Source organism: Wyeomyia smithii, chromosome 1 (genome assembly GCF_029784165.1).
Source record: "Wyeomyia smithii strain HCP4-BCI-WySm-NY-G18 chromosome 1, ASM2978416v1, whole genome shotgun sequence".
NCBI classification, from domain to species: Eukaryota; Metazoa; Arthropoda; class Insecta; order Diptera; family Culicidae; genus Wyeomyia; species Wyeomyia smithii.
In genome coordinates this window covers 175,151,076-175,167,526 of record NC_073694.1, presented here as the reverse complement: position 1 = coordinate 175,167,526, position 16,451 = coordinate 175,151,076, and the positions used below count along the sequence as shown (strand labels likewise).

Below are 16,451 nucleotides of genomic sequence, written 5' to 3'. Positions count from 1 at the left end.
TTACCGTTTCTTAATAGAAGAGCATCCTAGAAAGTTTCGCATTTCCCAATTTTATTGTGGTCAGACGTCATAAAAATCAGGTTGCTCTAGTGCCAGATTCTCGTCTGCGGGAGGGCATACAGTTTAAGAACAAGCCGGAGCCGTTCCGCCTATTACTACTTTTTGACGACTGAGAATTTACGTCCGAATCGGTTCGCATCCTTCGCCCCCGACGTCTTTTTCATGTCAGAATTTAAATCACGCGGTAATCCGAATCAGTCTGACTGAGTTTCGAAGTTCTCCTTCTCGTGTGCGCGCCACCGATTGCGTCAGAAAACATGTTTCGGTGAACCTCTCGCCCACATCTCTCCAGTCGGCCGGTCGTGAGAGCAGGTCTCACTTGCCTCGCCACTGCAATTTAATTCAAAATATTTAGTTAATGGTTTAGTGTTGGTGCTATTTGTCTGAACGCTAATGGCACTTGTGGTGAAAATTATCGAGACTCGATTCAAGTCGTATGCAATTTAGAGAACATAAGACGTTTCATAAGTTTAGCTTAGCTCATCAGCAACTAAGAACATACAGAGATTTTTTAAAGGGCAACCTTTCATGATCACTCTAACACGAAACTTTAATGTTTTTTTTTTTTTTTTTGTAACCACTGTATGTGCCGGATCAACAAAGGGTCTGTACTTAAATAAACATATTTTCCACGCCACAGTGCGTGAAATATGGCCTGGTGCGGCAGAGTATGTACTTCCCGGCGGTGCATTCCTACAGCAAACTCCCACTTTCTCATTTCGGAGGACTTCAATCAACGTGCTCATTCTTTCGCTATGATGTTGTTTATATGAGTCAAATCATGTGAGACCACATCCACTAGCGCACAGAGCTGTACAAAACCGTGCTCGGTTAAGCGGAGGAGATTGCGAAGAATTCCGGTAATTCGCTCATAAATCATATGAATGCTGACGCGGTGAGAAAAAGCACGCCCAAACTAAAATATAACAGATGAAATTAGATTATTTTCAATTTTTTTCCCTTAACTACCTGTTGTTTGACGGAAGAAAACACCAGATGCCTGAAAGATTTTTTATGTTACTCTATGAATCAGTTTAACTTAATTGTGTGACAATGATTAGATCTTATTTTGGAGGTCTCACTTTTTCCTGTTCAAACCATCGTGAAACTTTAGTCGCAAACAGACAATAAACATTGAACAAATTTTCAATAGAATCATCGTTCGGGTGATAACAACAATAACAATAAATTGCGTCAGTAAAACTAGCACCATCTGTTGCCGTGTTTGCGCTGTGTCCTGTATTGCGACAGCAGCGCTAGCATATGTACATGCGTATAATTGGGAACTAAAAAAATGTGTGAGATTGCATAACAGCACCCCTAACGGGGTTGTCGTTTTTAGCGGCGATGGAGCTATGTAGATTCCAGTGTTAAGTCAATCAGTCTGTGTTTATATGAGAGTATTTATTGAGTTAGATAGGAATAGAAAGTTGGATGAAACTGGAACAAATAAAAAAAAACTAGAGATATTCTACCTTTAATGTTTCGCTGGCGTACCCAAAAAACTGAAGATATCCAAGAAAAACTGGCGAGTTGGCAACGCTGATCACAAACCCTTTGTTGATCAAGCAATAATAAACGGAACGAAGACCTTAGAAGAAGGTAAAGATAGTTTCATCTGTTGGCAAAGTCTTGACCTGGGTTTACCACGGAAAACTTCACTAACTCACATTATTCGATGCAATTCCATGCCAAAAAAAACTATCGTCGGATATCGACGATTTTTTAATATGAATGATACTCTGCACACATATTTGGTTCAGCAAACTGAGTATTTTTTGCGGACGGATGAATTTTCCACACTCAAGAGTACACCGTGAAAACAAATGTTTTTTGCAATTTTTTCTTGAAAGCATAAATTTTTCTAGAAATTTATTTTTCTGTTGAAACTTGATCTTATTCCAAACTTTTGATAAAAAGTTCAGGATGGAGAAATGTAAGACGAATTTTTAATTAAAACTTAAGTTTTAAAGATTGTGACGTGGAACTACGTATATCAGGAAGTTCGGCTACATATGAGTATTAGACTGGGACACGGTTATATGGGAAAAAAGCAATGGTGTTATTTTTTCGCTCCCATGCACTTTTCGTGTTCCTTAGGCGTCGTACACAAATTACGTAACGCTAAAAACCTAGATTTCAGACCCCCCCCCTATGTAACGATAAGTAACGTTCGATATGACTCCCCCCCTAAAATTACGTAACGCTGGATAACCTCCCCCCCCTTCCAAATTTGCAATTTTGGGCAAACATCACAGTTACGTAACGATCTCAACTACCCCCCCTCCCCCTATGTAACAATAAGTAACGCAGACTTAACCCCCCTCCCCCCCATTCATGCGTTACGTAATTTGTGTACGACGCCTTATGGGTCAAACATCCTAGCGCCTTACGGTTTTCAGGAGAGTTTTTTCCAGGAAAATTTTCTACAAATATCATGTATCGATATAATTTTAGGAGCCAACTGGACATATCTGGGGAATAAGTTTTGAAAACGTGGATTTTCCTAAATAAAATTGTATGGAAACTTTAAAAATCGGGCGCAAAAATATAGTTCAACCGATCGATCTGAAAATTTACACAGCTGTTATAGGACTTATAAAGAACACGAAAAGTACATGAAGGCTTACATTTATTTTTTGTCCCACCCTAAGGAGTATACAATGAAAATCTAAAAACGGAAAGAGAAGAAAGCATGTCCGGGTAGTTTTCAATTTATTTGATTTGAGAATCTATGAGATCTATGCATCCGTAATGCAATTGTATTTTGATTTTTTGAATTATCGTACTGTTGAAAACTGTTAAACCTTGTTAATGCGCTGATTTTGACCTCTGCACCTGTTTCCAAAGCTGTAAAAACGTGACAGAAATTATTTTGACCCAGAAAGATAGATTTTAGAGCCGTAACGTCTTCAGCAAAGTTGTTCCATTAATTATTCTCCATATTATAGAAGTTGCAATTCCATGATTAATACACTTGACAGTGAGAAAGAAATTTTGCTTTTCCCATTTTGGAATATAAAAATCCACTTTGTTCAGCAAAGTTGTAGCAAATTTGAAAGAAACAACTTTGTTGAAGACATCATACTTCTATCTATTTATTCAAATGGACCTTTGTGGAGTTTTCCATAGATTACCCCTAAACATTTTTTTTTCTATTTAACTGTTTACAGTGATTTTCTTATATTTTTCATTGTTCTACAATATTGTTTGCTGCAATGAAATAAACATTTTTTTCGAAAAAAGTTTATTGTTATCTCCATATTTTTTTGGTTGTTGACGATTTTACTAGAACAATGCGCTGATTTTCACTAATCATCTTTGACTCAAAAAGTAAAGATTTCGAAGTCATAGTGTCTTCAGTAAAGTTGTTTTATGAATTATTCTCAATTTTGTAGAAGTTGAAGTTTTGTGATCAATATACCTAGAAGTGAGAAAAGAGTTTTATTTTTCTCATTTTTGCATAGAAAAATCAACTTTGCTTAGTAAAGTTTTAGCACATTTTATAAGAAACAACTTTGTCGAAGACACTTCTTTCTATATGCCAGTTTTAATGAACTATTGTGAAGTTTTGTTATACCTTTTTCTAATGATTTTTTTATTTTTTTCAACGTTCTACAATGTTATTTACTTCAATAAAACACACAAGTTCACCGAAAAAAGTTTATTCTATCTCTTATGTTTATAAGGTTATTAAAGATTTTTATTAAAATAATGCACTAGTTTACTTACGAACATCTACACAGGAGACAGCGAGAGACAAATGCATATATCTGGATTAAATGATGTTTTACTTATACTGAAATATAAAAATCGTTTGGACTCTAGATATTTGCAGATTTTGATATCTGTTTATCTGTATTTCTGTATTTTTTTTGTATCTGTATTTTTAGATATCTGTTAGTAAATTAGTGCATCGTTTAAAAAAAATTGTCAATAACCAAAGAAGTGTGAGGGATAAAAATAAACTTTCTATGATGAAATTGTTAGTTTTGTTATGGGAAACAACATTGTAGAACATTGAAAAATTGTAGAAAATCACTACTCAATGTTATTTAAAAAAAAGATTTTTGAATGATTTCTGTAGAAAACTTCACAAAAGAACACATATGATGTCTTTAACAAAGTTGTTTCTTATGAAATGTGCTACAACTTTGCTAAACAAAGCGAATCATTATATGCAAAAATTAAAAAAAATTAAAATCCGTTTCTCACTGTTCAGTGGATTAATCACAATATTGCAACTTCCATAAAATAGAAAATAATTGATGGATCAACTTTCTTGAAGGCTTTACGGTTCTAAAATCATTTTTTTTGGGTTCAAAATAATTTCGATCACGTTTTTGCAGCATTGGAAACAGTGTGCTCTGGTTGGCCGCACAACGATCACTTTCTATCCCTTTCCGACCGAGCGCACACAATTGTGTAGGTAAAAAATGACTGATAACAAAACCTAAATCGAAGCAAGTCCTATACAAAAACACTTGCTTGCTCCTTTTTTTTATTTTTCGTAGCAGCTGCGATGTCGACACTAGCGGTGTGAAAAAAAAAACAACGAATAGGACGTTCAAAAAGCGACAGAGGAGGTTTTGTTTAAGTCACCTTCTACCTACGCAATTATATAGGTCCGGTCGGAAAAGGGCTATAACACGGTCGAAATAATTGTATGCCTAATAAACCGGGAATGAAATCTTTGGGCTATATAAGATCATGTCTCTGCTTAAATCAATCATTTTACTAATAGATTGCGACTAGGATGGTCCGAACAAAGTAGGAGTGGGCGCCAGCAGCGGTAACTGCAGCGGCTATCAACCTAAGTAGTGCCAGAAGTGTCAGCGGTAGGGGTATTTCCTTTATTAAAAAGCTGTCTTTGTGCAGTAGCGGCAGCATCAGCAGTTGGTGAGCAGTTCCACAAAAAATGTCCCAGTTTCAATATTTTTTTTTAAATTGTCATTTTTGATTTGGCTAAAACTTTGCATAGACGTTTAATTATCCTTTTAGCTCATTTTCAAAAATCTATTTTTCTATAAAAACTACAAAAGATTACCTTAACAATGCAATCGGTCTGAATTTTCGAAAAAAAAATGTTCACGTGCTTCATTTTTTCATGGAAGGACAAAATTATTGTCTACAACTTTGCCAATCAAACAAACCGTTTTGACTGTAAAAATATTTTTAATTCCCCATAGAATGTTGTATTGGAAATTAAAAATATTTCTAGAGCCAAAACGGTTGTGTCTTCAGCAAAGTTGTAGATAACAATTTTGTTCGACCAAAAAATATACCCCTTGAAAAAAAATTACAAAAAATATTTTTTTTTTAAATCATAACTTTTTTTTCTTGATTTCTCCATGATCGGACCGGTTGCATTGTTTGGGTAATCTTTTGTGGTTTTTATAAAAAAAAAATCAATTTTTGAAAAATGAGTTATTTTATATAATTAATTTTTAATTTTTCTTTTAATTTTTTTTTCAAAAAAAAATTTTTTTTCTAGAGTGTCTAATTTTTTTGAAAAGACAAAACTATTATCTACAACTTTGTCGAAGACGTCATACCGATCAAACAAACCGTTTTGGCCCTAAAAATATTTGTAATCATCAATACCTTTCCAAAATAGCCTTTTTCAAAAGCCCATTTTTTCATGGAATTGCTCAGGTACATCAGTCGACACGTCCTCCAGTGTAAAGCTCTGTTGTATTTGGCAGTAGTCAAATGTTTTTGAATATGTGAAAAAAAATGTTTTTGTGATGCTGGCAATCATAATCTGCCGTCCGCGTCTAGTTGTCAGTGTGAAAACAGCCTTCCACTTTGCTATCTGAGTGTCTCATTGTGATTTAATAACATTATTTGAATCAATTGTTTGCAAGATTTTTCAATATGTTGCATTCTCTCATCCTATTAAACAGATGATTCGATGCCTTCATCATATGAAAGTTCACCGTAATTTTCGCTGTCGGAGTTGCATGATCAGCATTAATATCCGATTTTAAATTAAATCTGTATCATATCCGATACTAAATTGAACAACAAACTGCCCGTTTCAGGACAAGCAAACAAATTAGTTGAATATTTAAGATTTTCTCGTTTTGCGCTAGAATTGAAAGTAAAAGGGTATTTTAACCTGCATTCTAAATAACAGTGAAATGATATTTTAACCCGCATTATAGTTAAAATTGACATGGTATTTTAACCCGCATTTTTTGCATACGATATTCAATTGAACAACAAACTGTCCTTTTCAGTACAACCAAGCAAATAAATTGAAGATCAAAGATTGTCTCGTTTTGCGCTAGAATTAAAAGTGAAATGGTATTTTAACCTGCCTTTTAATCAAAATTTAAATGGTATTTAAAGCTGCATTTTTTACATCCGATATTAAATTATACAACAAACTGTCCTTTTCAGGACAACCAAACAAATGAATTGAAGATTATTTTTTTTTTCGTTCTGCCCTAGAATTAAAATTGAAATAGTATTACAACCTGCATTTTAATTGAAAGTGAAATTGTATTTTAACCTGTATTTTTTGCATCCGGTATTAAACAACAAACTGCTCTTTCCAGGACAACCAAACAAATGACTTGAAGATTAAGGATTTTGCGCTGAAATTGAAAGTGAAATGGTATTTTAACCTGCATTTAATTACAAATGAAATGGTATTTTAACCTGCATTTTTTGCATCCGATATTGAATTGAACAACAAACTGTCCTTTTCAGGACAACCAAACGAATGAAATGAAGATTAATGGTTTTCTCTTTTTGCGCTAGAATTTAAAATTAAATGGTATTTTAACCTGCATTTTAATATTTGTTTACACCGCATAATGTTTGTTTGCTTTTCAATGATGTCGTTTTTATACGTGCAAATTGATATTCGATAGCACTTCAATTCCTCTTTTGCATTAAATTTTAAAAATATCCAATACAAGTAATGTAACAAACAATCTTATGTAGTTTGACGTCAACCATGCGGTTGTGGCTTTGCATACAGCCCCTCTATTCTTTTTGATGCAGTATGATTTAATTACCAATTTTAAATCATAAGACTTCTGGTGACTGACTTTTCAAATGTACTTGACTTTTAAGTAAAAATTCATTATACGTTTCTCCATCCTGAATAAGCTTTTTGATTGGAAACGTCTATCCAAATATTGTAAAATCATTTAAATACAAGTATTTTGAAAAATATTTAAATCGTTTTTTTTATTTCAAATTGAACCTCTATTTAAAATTTAACTTTGTTTCTGCATCTTGGGGTTTTCACCAAAGTTTGGTGAAACTTTAGGTTTCTTTGAAAAAAAAAACAACGTTTTGTGTAAGCTCTCCAGGTACTTTGATTTAATTTGCACATAAACCTCGCCACCAACACCTGAAAAGCTTAAACGAACATTCAAATTATTAGTAAACTAAGGTATTTATCAAAACAACAATTTCTCTCCCGATCTTTCATAATCAGTTATTTCCTGCGACAAAGTTTTGAAGGTAGCTGTCAAATATGATTACCCAGAAGAAAGGAGAGTGACAACCTATCACTCACTATGCTTCTTTTCATAACCCGGTGCCGAATTCTGCCGCAACGGTAATAAGTCTTTCTCTAATCGACCAGCGCTCGCCATTAGGCAAGATCTTGAAAATCTCATTAATCTTCAACAAACACTGGGAGTTAATCGGGTCACAAAAAGTTACGCAAAACACGACAGAAAACCGTCTTCTCCGTAAGCGTATGCCAATCTCCGACCGAATGGCCTTGAAACTTGACCCAATCGCGTTGGAGCTTAAACTTTAGCGGCGGCGGCGCCGAAATTCAGAGTCGAAATTTTTGCGCTCGAAATGCGCGTGCCCTAAACGAAATCGGTCAACAGGAAAAATACTAATTAATACATCAGCGTGCGTTTGAGCATTACGATGACGACCGGGTAGTGTCACTCCCTGTATTTCTAGCGTATTGTAATGGCAGAGGGAAGGGTACTTATTTACAAATACCGGGCGCGCGTGTGCGAAGCAATTTTTATCCCCAGCCGTAAATTTCGGCGATACTGTCGGCCACTTTACGCCGATTTTTTCCTACCCAAAGTGGTTAGTAACAGTCACCGCTTGTCATTTAATTGACCTTGACCTAATTATTCCAGCTGTGCGCACTAAATCATTGCGATTTTCTGCAGTTAATTAGGCATAGGCTCAGGCAAAACATTTTGATGCATCGAATATCTGGAAGTATTGTAGATCGATGCTCTACATTTAGGAAATAACAACAACAAGATTCGACATACTTCGCTTTTCTTATGAATGTCGGCGGAGCAAAGGTTGAATCTACACGCGTTTTGACAAAAATCCTGAAGTTTTGAAACTGATGCTCGATGATGGTGATGCTAATGTAATCCTCAGCAATCTTAAGGCCAAACGGTATTGAAGCCATAAATGTCCGACTTCGAGTCACCACTTCGAATTTTTAATGGCACAAAATAAGGTAACTGGTGATGCGTGACCTGGGAAAACGCTGCTGCATAAAATAGCATTTTCACCGGGAACGCAATATCTATTTCCGAGTCTTGTGCCTTTGAAAACTCGAAGTGGTGACGCGAAGTCGGCCATTTTTGGCTTCAATACTGTTTGGCTTCAACTGATCTAAGTTTATCCTGATGAAATGTCCTGATGATCCGTTTATTATTAGAGTCTTAGCTGGAGTCTCTAAATGTATATGGCGGAAATGATTTCGGTGTGATGACTCAAAATCAACAGCAAAAGTGTCGTCACTACGTACAACAGCCAGTTATTGTTTTATCTAAACAAATTAAAAAAATGCCGAAATCGCTTATCTCCGAATGGAAAATTAGCGGCACTAATTGGTGATTAACGATACCGTAAAAACTGGATTACTGTGAGGATCTGAACCAAAATGGTCGCCATAGCTCTTATCTATAGTCATTCCAACCTAAATTTACCGCTGCGCATGTTTGTACAATTGCTGTCAAGCGCGACGACAGGGCCTCATACACAATGCACTTCTTGAGACCTGCAACCATCATCATCACCGACACGCGTCGTTCGGCTATTGCAGCAACATGTGGCATTAAGATTTATGTATTACGGGTGCATAAAGAACGTGACAATTAGCATATTAATTGCAGATTAGCACACTTTCACTTCGCTTACAACGTAGTGGATGTGGACAAGTAAACTCTGCCACTTGTTGTGATGATTATCGTTCGTTTCGGTCCTGCCAGAGAATCTACCGTTCTAAAAATAGCGCATATTTTCAGACCGACTGTCAGTTTATTAATGCAGCTAATCTTGTAGCTTCGCGCGTTATCCGTTCCGTAGGGATGGTCCGTTTTTGTGCGCGAATGTTTGGCACTCATATGTGGGGCTCATCCTTTCTTCAATCGTTCAACCGATGTCAACCTCTAGGCGTTTAGCTGTCATTCCCATGCTCCGTTCGCTAAATGAACTGTTGCAAACAAACAAAACTTGGGTAGGTAAAATAGCGTACGGAATTTCAAAAATAAAACTTCTTCTGCTGCCGAGGAACGATGCCTCGAGAGTGTGCCGTACACACGCGACACCTGTCCTCGGTACGTCTCATTTAAATAGTTATGCTTAGCACACGGTGGTTCCTCAGCACGCGCGCACTTTCGCTCGCGACGTTCAGATAAATTCGAACGATGATCGTGATGATGATCGCGATGATGTAGATTGCTAGATGATGAAATTTTGCTACATTTCCTTCTCTCGCACCTGTCAGCCGTCTGGCAAACATTGACTAATATCGAAAGTTCTTGAGAAGAATGCAATGAACGGTGTGCTTCGATATACAATTTGTATCCAACTCTGCTAACTAAATTATTTTTTGATGTTCGTTTTATTTCAGGCAGTCGAGAGCGTAGAGGAGCAGGTCACCAGTAGTACCAGCAGTACGACAAAGACCTCATCAGCAACCGTCTCAGAGAACCAGCAAATCTATCAACATCAGGAGTCCTACGTAGAACAAGTATCTTCCGTATCAAAATCCAAGCAAATACATCACCAGACAGCCTGTGAAGAGTTCTTGGTAATCTGCTGTGGAATCGTTTGACTATGAACGTTTATCAATGTACGCAACTCTCCTTTGCAGGTTCGGGAACGGCTAGTCAACGGCAAGTACGAGAACGGTCTCACTAACGGGAACCACGTGAACAACGTTCATTCGAACGCCGTCAATACTCACACCAGCAACAGTAGTAACAATAGCACAACAGCAACCTCAGTCACTGCAACCAGCACATCTACCTCCAACTCCACCACTAGTTCGGCCAAATTCCGCGATTTTAAACTTGATCGGTTGCATCTTCCGCAGACCGGAGGAGAGGTTACCGGTAAGTACAGCATCAAACGATAGTTCTACTACTTCACAGAAGCCTCGTACAAATGATTGAGGAAAATTAATCGAAATTGCGACAGAAATGTGGGAGACCTTTTCAAGGCATCTGTTGTTACCAACCCAGTAACACCCTAAAGTGCCACGGGTAAAGCTTTTCTTGGCTCGCTGGTTTTGTCAAATCAGATGAAGGTATTACTTATTTTTGAAATGGGCTCAGTTTACGCGTGGGAATTATTATATACTACGAAACGTAAATTGTTATGCGTTACAGTTATGGATACAATCCTGGATGGCGATGAGAAAACTACAAAAGATAATTCAACGGATACAATTTTCCTTGAATCCTACGTTTCTAGAGCCGGAAACCTTGGCTTTGATGGATAGAAAGATAAATGTCGGTAGGTTTCTTAGCTCTTTCGTGGATTTGGCGATCAGTTGCTTTTATATTTGAGTCTTGTCCAAAACATCTTGTAGTTCCGAATTTCAGGTATTATCCACACTGATATAGAACATTCCTTTGTTTTTTTTTCTTGTGTCAGTTTTAATTTTCAGAAGCGTTGAAAATCTACTCTCACAAAGGTATATAAAAAGAAATATTAATCACTTGTCTAGTTAACCAAGACCTTCGCAGCCCCCTAGATGGGCTTCACGGCCTACTTATCGACCCGGTGAACAACCACTGATTTAATGGCTTCTGATTGCTTGAAGAAAATATACACACTTAAATATTATCGCCGAGTACGGTAAAATAAACTACCGACATTTCAACAGCTGAGATCTCGGTAAAAATCTCAAAATACCAAGATTCTGTAAAACCAACAATTGAAAACCTGTCAAACTTTAACGAGATTCTTGGTAATATTTTATTATTCCGAACGCTCGAGAATTTCACCTGTCATTTTATCACGAAATCTTCGGTAATTTTTTTTTATTCCTGTATTTATTTTGCTATTTTTCAGATGAACCTAGCAAATTATCAAAACGACTAAATATGCGCAAAAAATAACTATTTATAAAGCAAACTGATTGAAATTTGCCGCCTATTTTTTATGAGAAAAAAGGTTACAAATGCACTAAAACTTTAATAGCATGTTCAATTACAAATCAAACAGAGGTAGTTTTGTGAAAATCGCTGAAAATTTGGATGAGTTATATATTTTTTAGGAAATCGAGAATTTTTGGCTTCAATCGTACGATTATGCCACGGTGCTTACTTACCTTACCAATCAGACGAGAGCCGTGGTGGCTCGTGCTCTATCAAGAATTTGTCGCCATGTTGCTCGGTTTTGGGCTGTGTTTCGCCAGTTCCCCAGGCGTCTCATCACCCGCCAGCGCCTCTCTTCCATGTTTCAAGAGCTCGCTCGGCAGTCCGTCTTTGCCTGCGGCTTTATTGTTTTTCAGCTTCCCGATCTCACAAAGAACTTCGTGAATATCGGGAGCTGGTACTCGGTCATCCGCTGCTGGTGCTCCTAGGTCAGTTTCTGCTCCGCTTCTGTTTGCTGTTTCGCCATTCAGGTGTCCATCGAAGTACTCCTTCCACCTGTCGACCACCTCGCTGGCATCCGTGAGAAGGTTCCCATCCGCGTCGTTGCACATGTCGGCTTGCGGCACATAGCCTCTGCGGGACTGGTTTACCTTCTCATAGAATTTCCGCGTTTCACTGGCACGGTATAGCTGCTCCAGCTCCTCATGCTCACGATCCTCTTGCTGGCGCTTCTTTCGTCTGAGAATCGTGGTCATGTCGTTCCGTGCCCATTTGTAATTGGCCTTGTTCTCTCTCGTTGACCTGCCCAGGTATATCGCCCAGGTCCGGTTCTTCTCATTCACCGCTGCCTCGCACTCCCCGTCATACCAGTCGTTTCTGCCACTCGGTGCTTCCACTCCTAGTGTCGCCGTTGCGGTCTCCACGATAGCTGTGCGAATGCTGCACCAGCCGTCTTCGAGAGGCAATGCGCCCAGCCCCTCCGCTGTAGGTAGCACCGCTTCAAGCTGTTGCGCATATTCCTCCGCAGCCTGGGAGTTCCAGACGGAGCTGCTTAATGTTGAGCCGCGGGGTTCGGCGATGTCGCGCGTGGTATACGGTCGACAGTTTTGAGCGCAATGATACCGCAACTAGGTAGTGGTCCGAGCCAATATCCGCACCGCGATAGGTACGTACGTTTGTAATGTCAGAGAAGAACCGGCCGTCGATGAGAACATGGTCAATTTGATTTGCTATACGTTGGTCAGGTGATCTCCAGGTGTTTTGTGGAAAGAAGGTACTTCGGACTGCCAGTCCTCGGGAAGCTGCGAAGTTGACGCATCTCTGGCCGTTGTCGTTCGTCACGGTGTGCAGGCTATGTTGACCGATCACCGGCTTGTACATTTCTTCCCTACCGATCTGCGCGTTCATGTCCCCGATGACGATCGTAGAGTTTCGCCAGCTGTGCGTAGAACTCTTCTTTCTCTACATTGGGTCTTCCTTCGTGAGGGCAGTGCACATTGAGGATAGTGTAGTTGTAGAACCGGCCTTTTATTCTCAACAAACACAACCTGTCGCTGATCGCCTGCCACTTGATCACACGACTCTGCATCCTGCCCAGCACTATAAAGCCGGTACCCAGCTCATTTGTTGTGCCGCCGCTCTGGTAGTACTGTGCCCTGCGGCCACAAATCCTCCGTTCCTTCTCTCCTTTCCGGCAAAGCTCCTGGAGCGCAACGATGTCGAAGTGGCGGGGTTCTAGCTGATCCAGCAGAATTCGGTCGCCACCCGGGGCGTTCAGCGATCTGCAGTTCCATGTACCGAGCTTCCAATCGTCGTCCTTATTTCGTCGCCTAGGTCGTTGCCAATTGTTCCGGTCCGTATTCAATTCTTGATTGTTCGTAGTATTTTAATGTTTCGGCATGCTGCCTTACTAGGGCCGCGGATGCCTAGTCTCGCGACGGGGCTGCCGTCTTGGGTGTAGCTGGCGAGACGCCGCATTTTATAATTCAGCCGTCCGCTCCGGATCAGACGCTGTTTGAGCCGCCCCTAACATGGGGAACAGACGCTCGGACAAGCTGCCCTCCTAGGAGAGCAGCTCCCCCTTCCCTGTCGGCATACGACCAAGTTCCCACCGGTTCACCGATATTCCCTTGGTTGCTCGTATCCCAGTCGGTACCACGTAGAGGTAGGGATAGGAGTTGCTGGGCATTATGCTTTGGACCACACTGGGGTCTATTTTATGCCAACTAGTACGGGTGTACTGCTTGTACGCACTGCCCAGCCGTTTACCAACCAAACATGCCAAGGTGCTACAAATGATAAAAAAATGCAAGAACTTCTTATGTGACCTAGTGTAGGTTGTATCTCTAGTCATGTGTATCTTACGTGTATACTTGATGTTTTTGATGCTAAAATATTGAGTTATGGTAAAAACCCAGTTTTCAGACCTTAGCTCACAACTACATAAAACTAAGTAAACTGCCAAACAATGTGCTATCAATTGATTAAAATAGAAGAAATATATTGACAACTAATAAATTTCAACAAGCCTTTCCTCACGCAAAAAAGCCACGAACCAATGAACCAAATTCTCGAGGTTCCTCGTTAGAATATGCTCTATTTGTATCAAGTATGATTCTAACTTCCGGATATCCATACGTTGACAGTGGCGGCCTCTTGCAAAGAACCAACTCTTCGATGATTATCAAATCGGAGCGTGCTAATTATGGCAACCCTAATATTTCAGTATTACTACATCGCAGTGTACTAACCAGCATAAAATATTCTGGTAATAAATCTGTTGTATAGTGAAATTGAAGTAACCTTTCCATGAAATGCCTGGATGTTATAGAAAAGCGCGTTTTCATACGGCTACACGAAAACCACTAGTAGATCGCTAGTAGTTTCAAATGTGTAAATTGTGGGAGTACAAACACAAATCCAATTACTTTGAATATCCTGTTAGGACAGAAATCATTACATCCACACAACGTAGATTTTCAAAACAACCTGTTGACATAACCAGACTGTTCATATCCTAGTGTCTTTTCAGGTAATATTTTAAATTCAAACAACCTGTTTGGTCCAGAAAGGTTAGCCAGTTGTGATTCGGGTAATTCTACTCCTGAGAAGATGTACTACCCGCAACAATCCATGCTACAATCCGCTCTGTACGAAGCTGTTCAAGTGGATATGCAATTCGCCTCTGAATTTTTTTTGCAATATTTTTCCGAAATATTTTTCCCCGTTTTCAACAGTCTATGACTTGCATATTGCAGTTGCGACTGAAACTTCATAACCTCATAGGTTTGACGGAATTCATTTTGTCGAAAGTGGAGTTGCAATAGTTATCCTCCGTCGTGTTTTGCACCATCTTGAAACGAAAGTTTTTGAAAGTTCTGGAACCAAAATTAAACCAGATATTGCCAGTTTATTTATAGCCACCCTGTCACTGGTGAGTGTAAAACCATTTTGAAGGGAATTGCAAAAAAATAATCTAAATTTTAATTCATCGGTGGTTTAGTTGCAAAACATCGATCTTGGAATAATGCTTAAAGCAATTCCAAATGGTTCTACATATTTTTCTTCTGTTAGGAATCCATCTGCAATTGATTTGACTAACAAATCAAAGTCATTAATGCAGTGATTTATTAACTCATGCTGATTTTGATTTTGATCATGACTCCATAACTTTTTTCTTATCCCGTTAAACTGTTTTAAATTGCACTACTGCTGTGTTTGATCATCAAAGGATTTTGAAAAATTTGAATTATGATATTATTTTACAAAATAATGCAGACATTGACAGAGCAATTTGATATTCGAGTGCACGAGTGAAATTTAATACCACGGTGTTCCAAACACCGTTATTGTAAAAAAATACTTTATCGAAACTGTTAATGGCAGTTGGTTTGTATTACTATCCTGCACTTCTGAGCCAAATTTGAAAACCATCCTTGGACTAATTTTTGAGTAACGCCCTTTAAAAGTTTTAGGGGGGATTCCTCATACAAAAAACTTGAATTAGCTTTCCAAAACAAACGCAAATCATAGTAGATATTGTTTTGCAGGCAACCCATGTCCATTGGCGACCTTTTTGAAAGATACAAACTGTATTAGCACCATCGGAAAATTGTCCGGATCAAATAACCAGTAAACATTATTTGACACATCCATTTACACCAGAATTTAATAACTAGGCTAATGAAAACCTTATATCTAGAACAAAAATGACTCAATCCGAATATGATTCAGTTTTACAAAAAATATACGTTGGAAATTTTCCACGTTAGATGATGTCTCGAGTAACTGTTATAAGAATAATTATTTGGAACACCGTGAATACACTTTTTATCGACAAAACCCTTCCGGAAGCTTTCGAAGGTCCCTGAAAAATGGGATCTTCAGTGTACAATAATCCAGTAGCTACCGCTACTGAACAACGCCGGCAACGTCCTTACGATCGTTAGGGTTGTAAGGATGTTGTGAGGAAAGAGGTGTAACAGCCGTTGTTGTCGGAGACAGAGTTTACCTCTGCATCTCCACGACTGCGACGGAAAGGAAAGGTTGGATCACCATGGTAAATGACGAAATCGAACAATGTTACTCGCGAAGTTAGCTCATTACTCCGAATACTCTCGAAAAAGCAAACGCACTTCGGAAGATGCTATTCTTTGATAAATATAGGGTAAATGACCCAACAATGGGGAAGCTAAGCACGAGTTATGCATGTTAACAGGGCCGGATTTAGGTGCTGGAATGCCGGGGTAGATATTTTATTGAAAAATTTAGAGGTAAGAAATTTTCAAATTTTGATATGACTTACCGCTTCACTGGAAGGTGACGAGCAAAAAAAAGTTTTTGAAATCTTATTTTTTTAAAGTAGAAAATCAGACACTGATCTTAAAGTCTCTTTCTCTTGCCATTTTCTGGATAGATCCATTTAGCAAAACAAAGTTTAAACATTTTAGACCTTTTCATCTGTTGGGCGTGATAGTCGTCGAAAATGAAGCTCGAATTAGTATGGCCAGTTGATGCATTACCAAATATATGTATATGTGTCGGATCAAA

At 38.6% G+C, this 16,451-nt stretch overlaps 1 protein-coding gene across 13 annotated transcripts in view; it reads left to right on the top strand.

The window, feature by feature from the left end:
* LOC129721347 (filamin-A) overlaps positions 1–16,451 on the top strand; it is a 211,782-nt gene that overhangs the window by 126,379 nt on the left and 68,952 nt on the right. For all 13 annotated transcript variants that reach the window (XM_055673815.1, XM_055673851.1, XM_055673840.1 and 10 more), the window contains 2 exons: positions 9,929–10,108; positions 10,172–10,412. In XM_055673815.1, the coding sequence (XP_055529790.1) occupies positions 9,929–10,108; positions 10,172–10,412 (421 nt within the window). The remainder of the gene's footprint in view (positions 1–9,928; positions 10,109–10,171; positions 10,413–16,451) is intronic.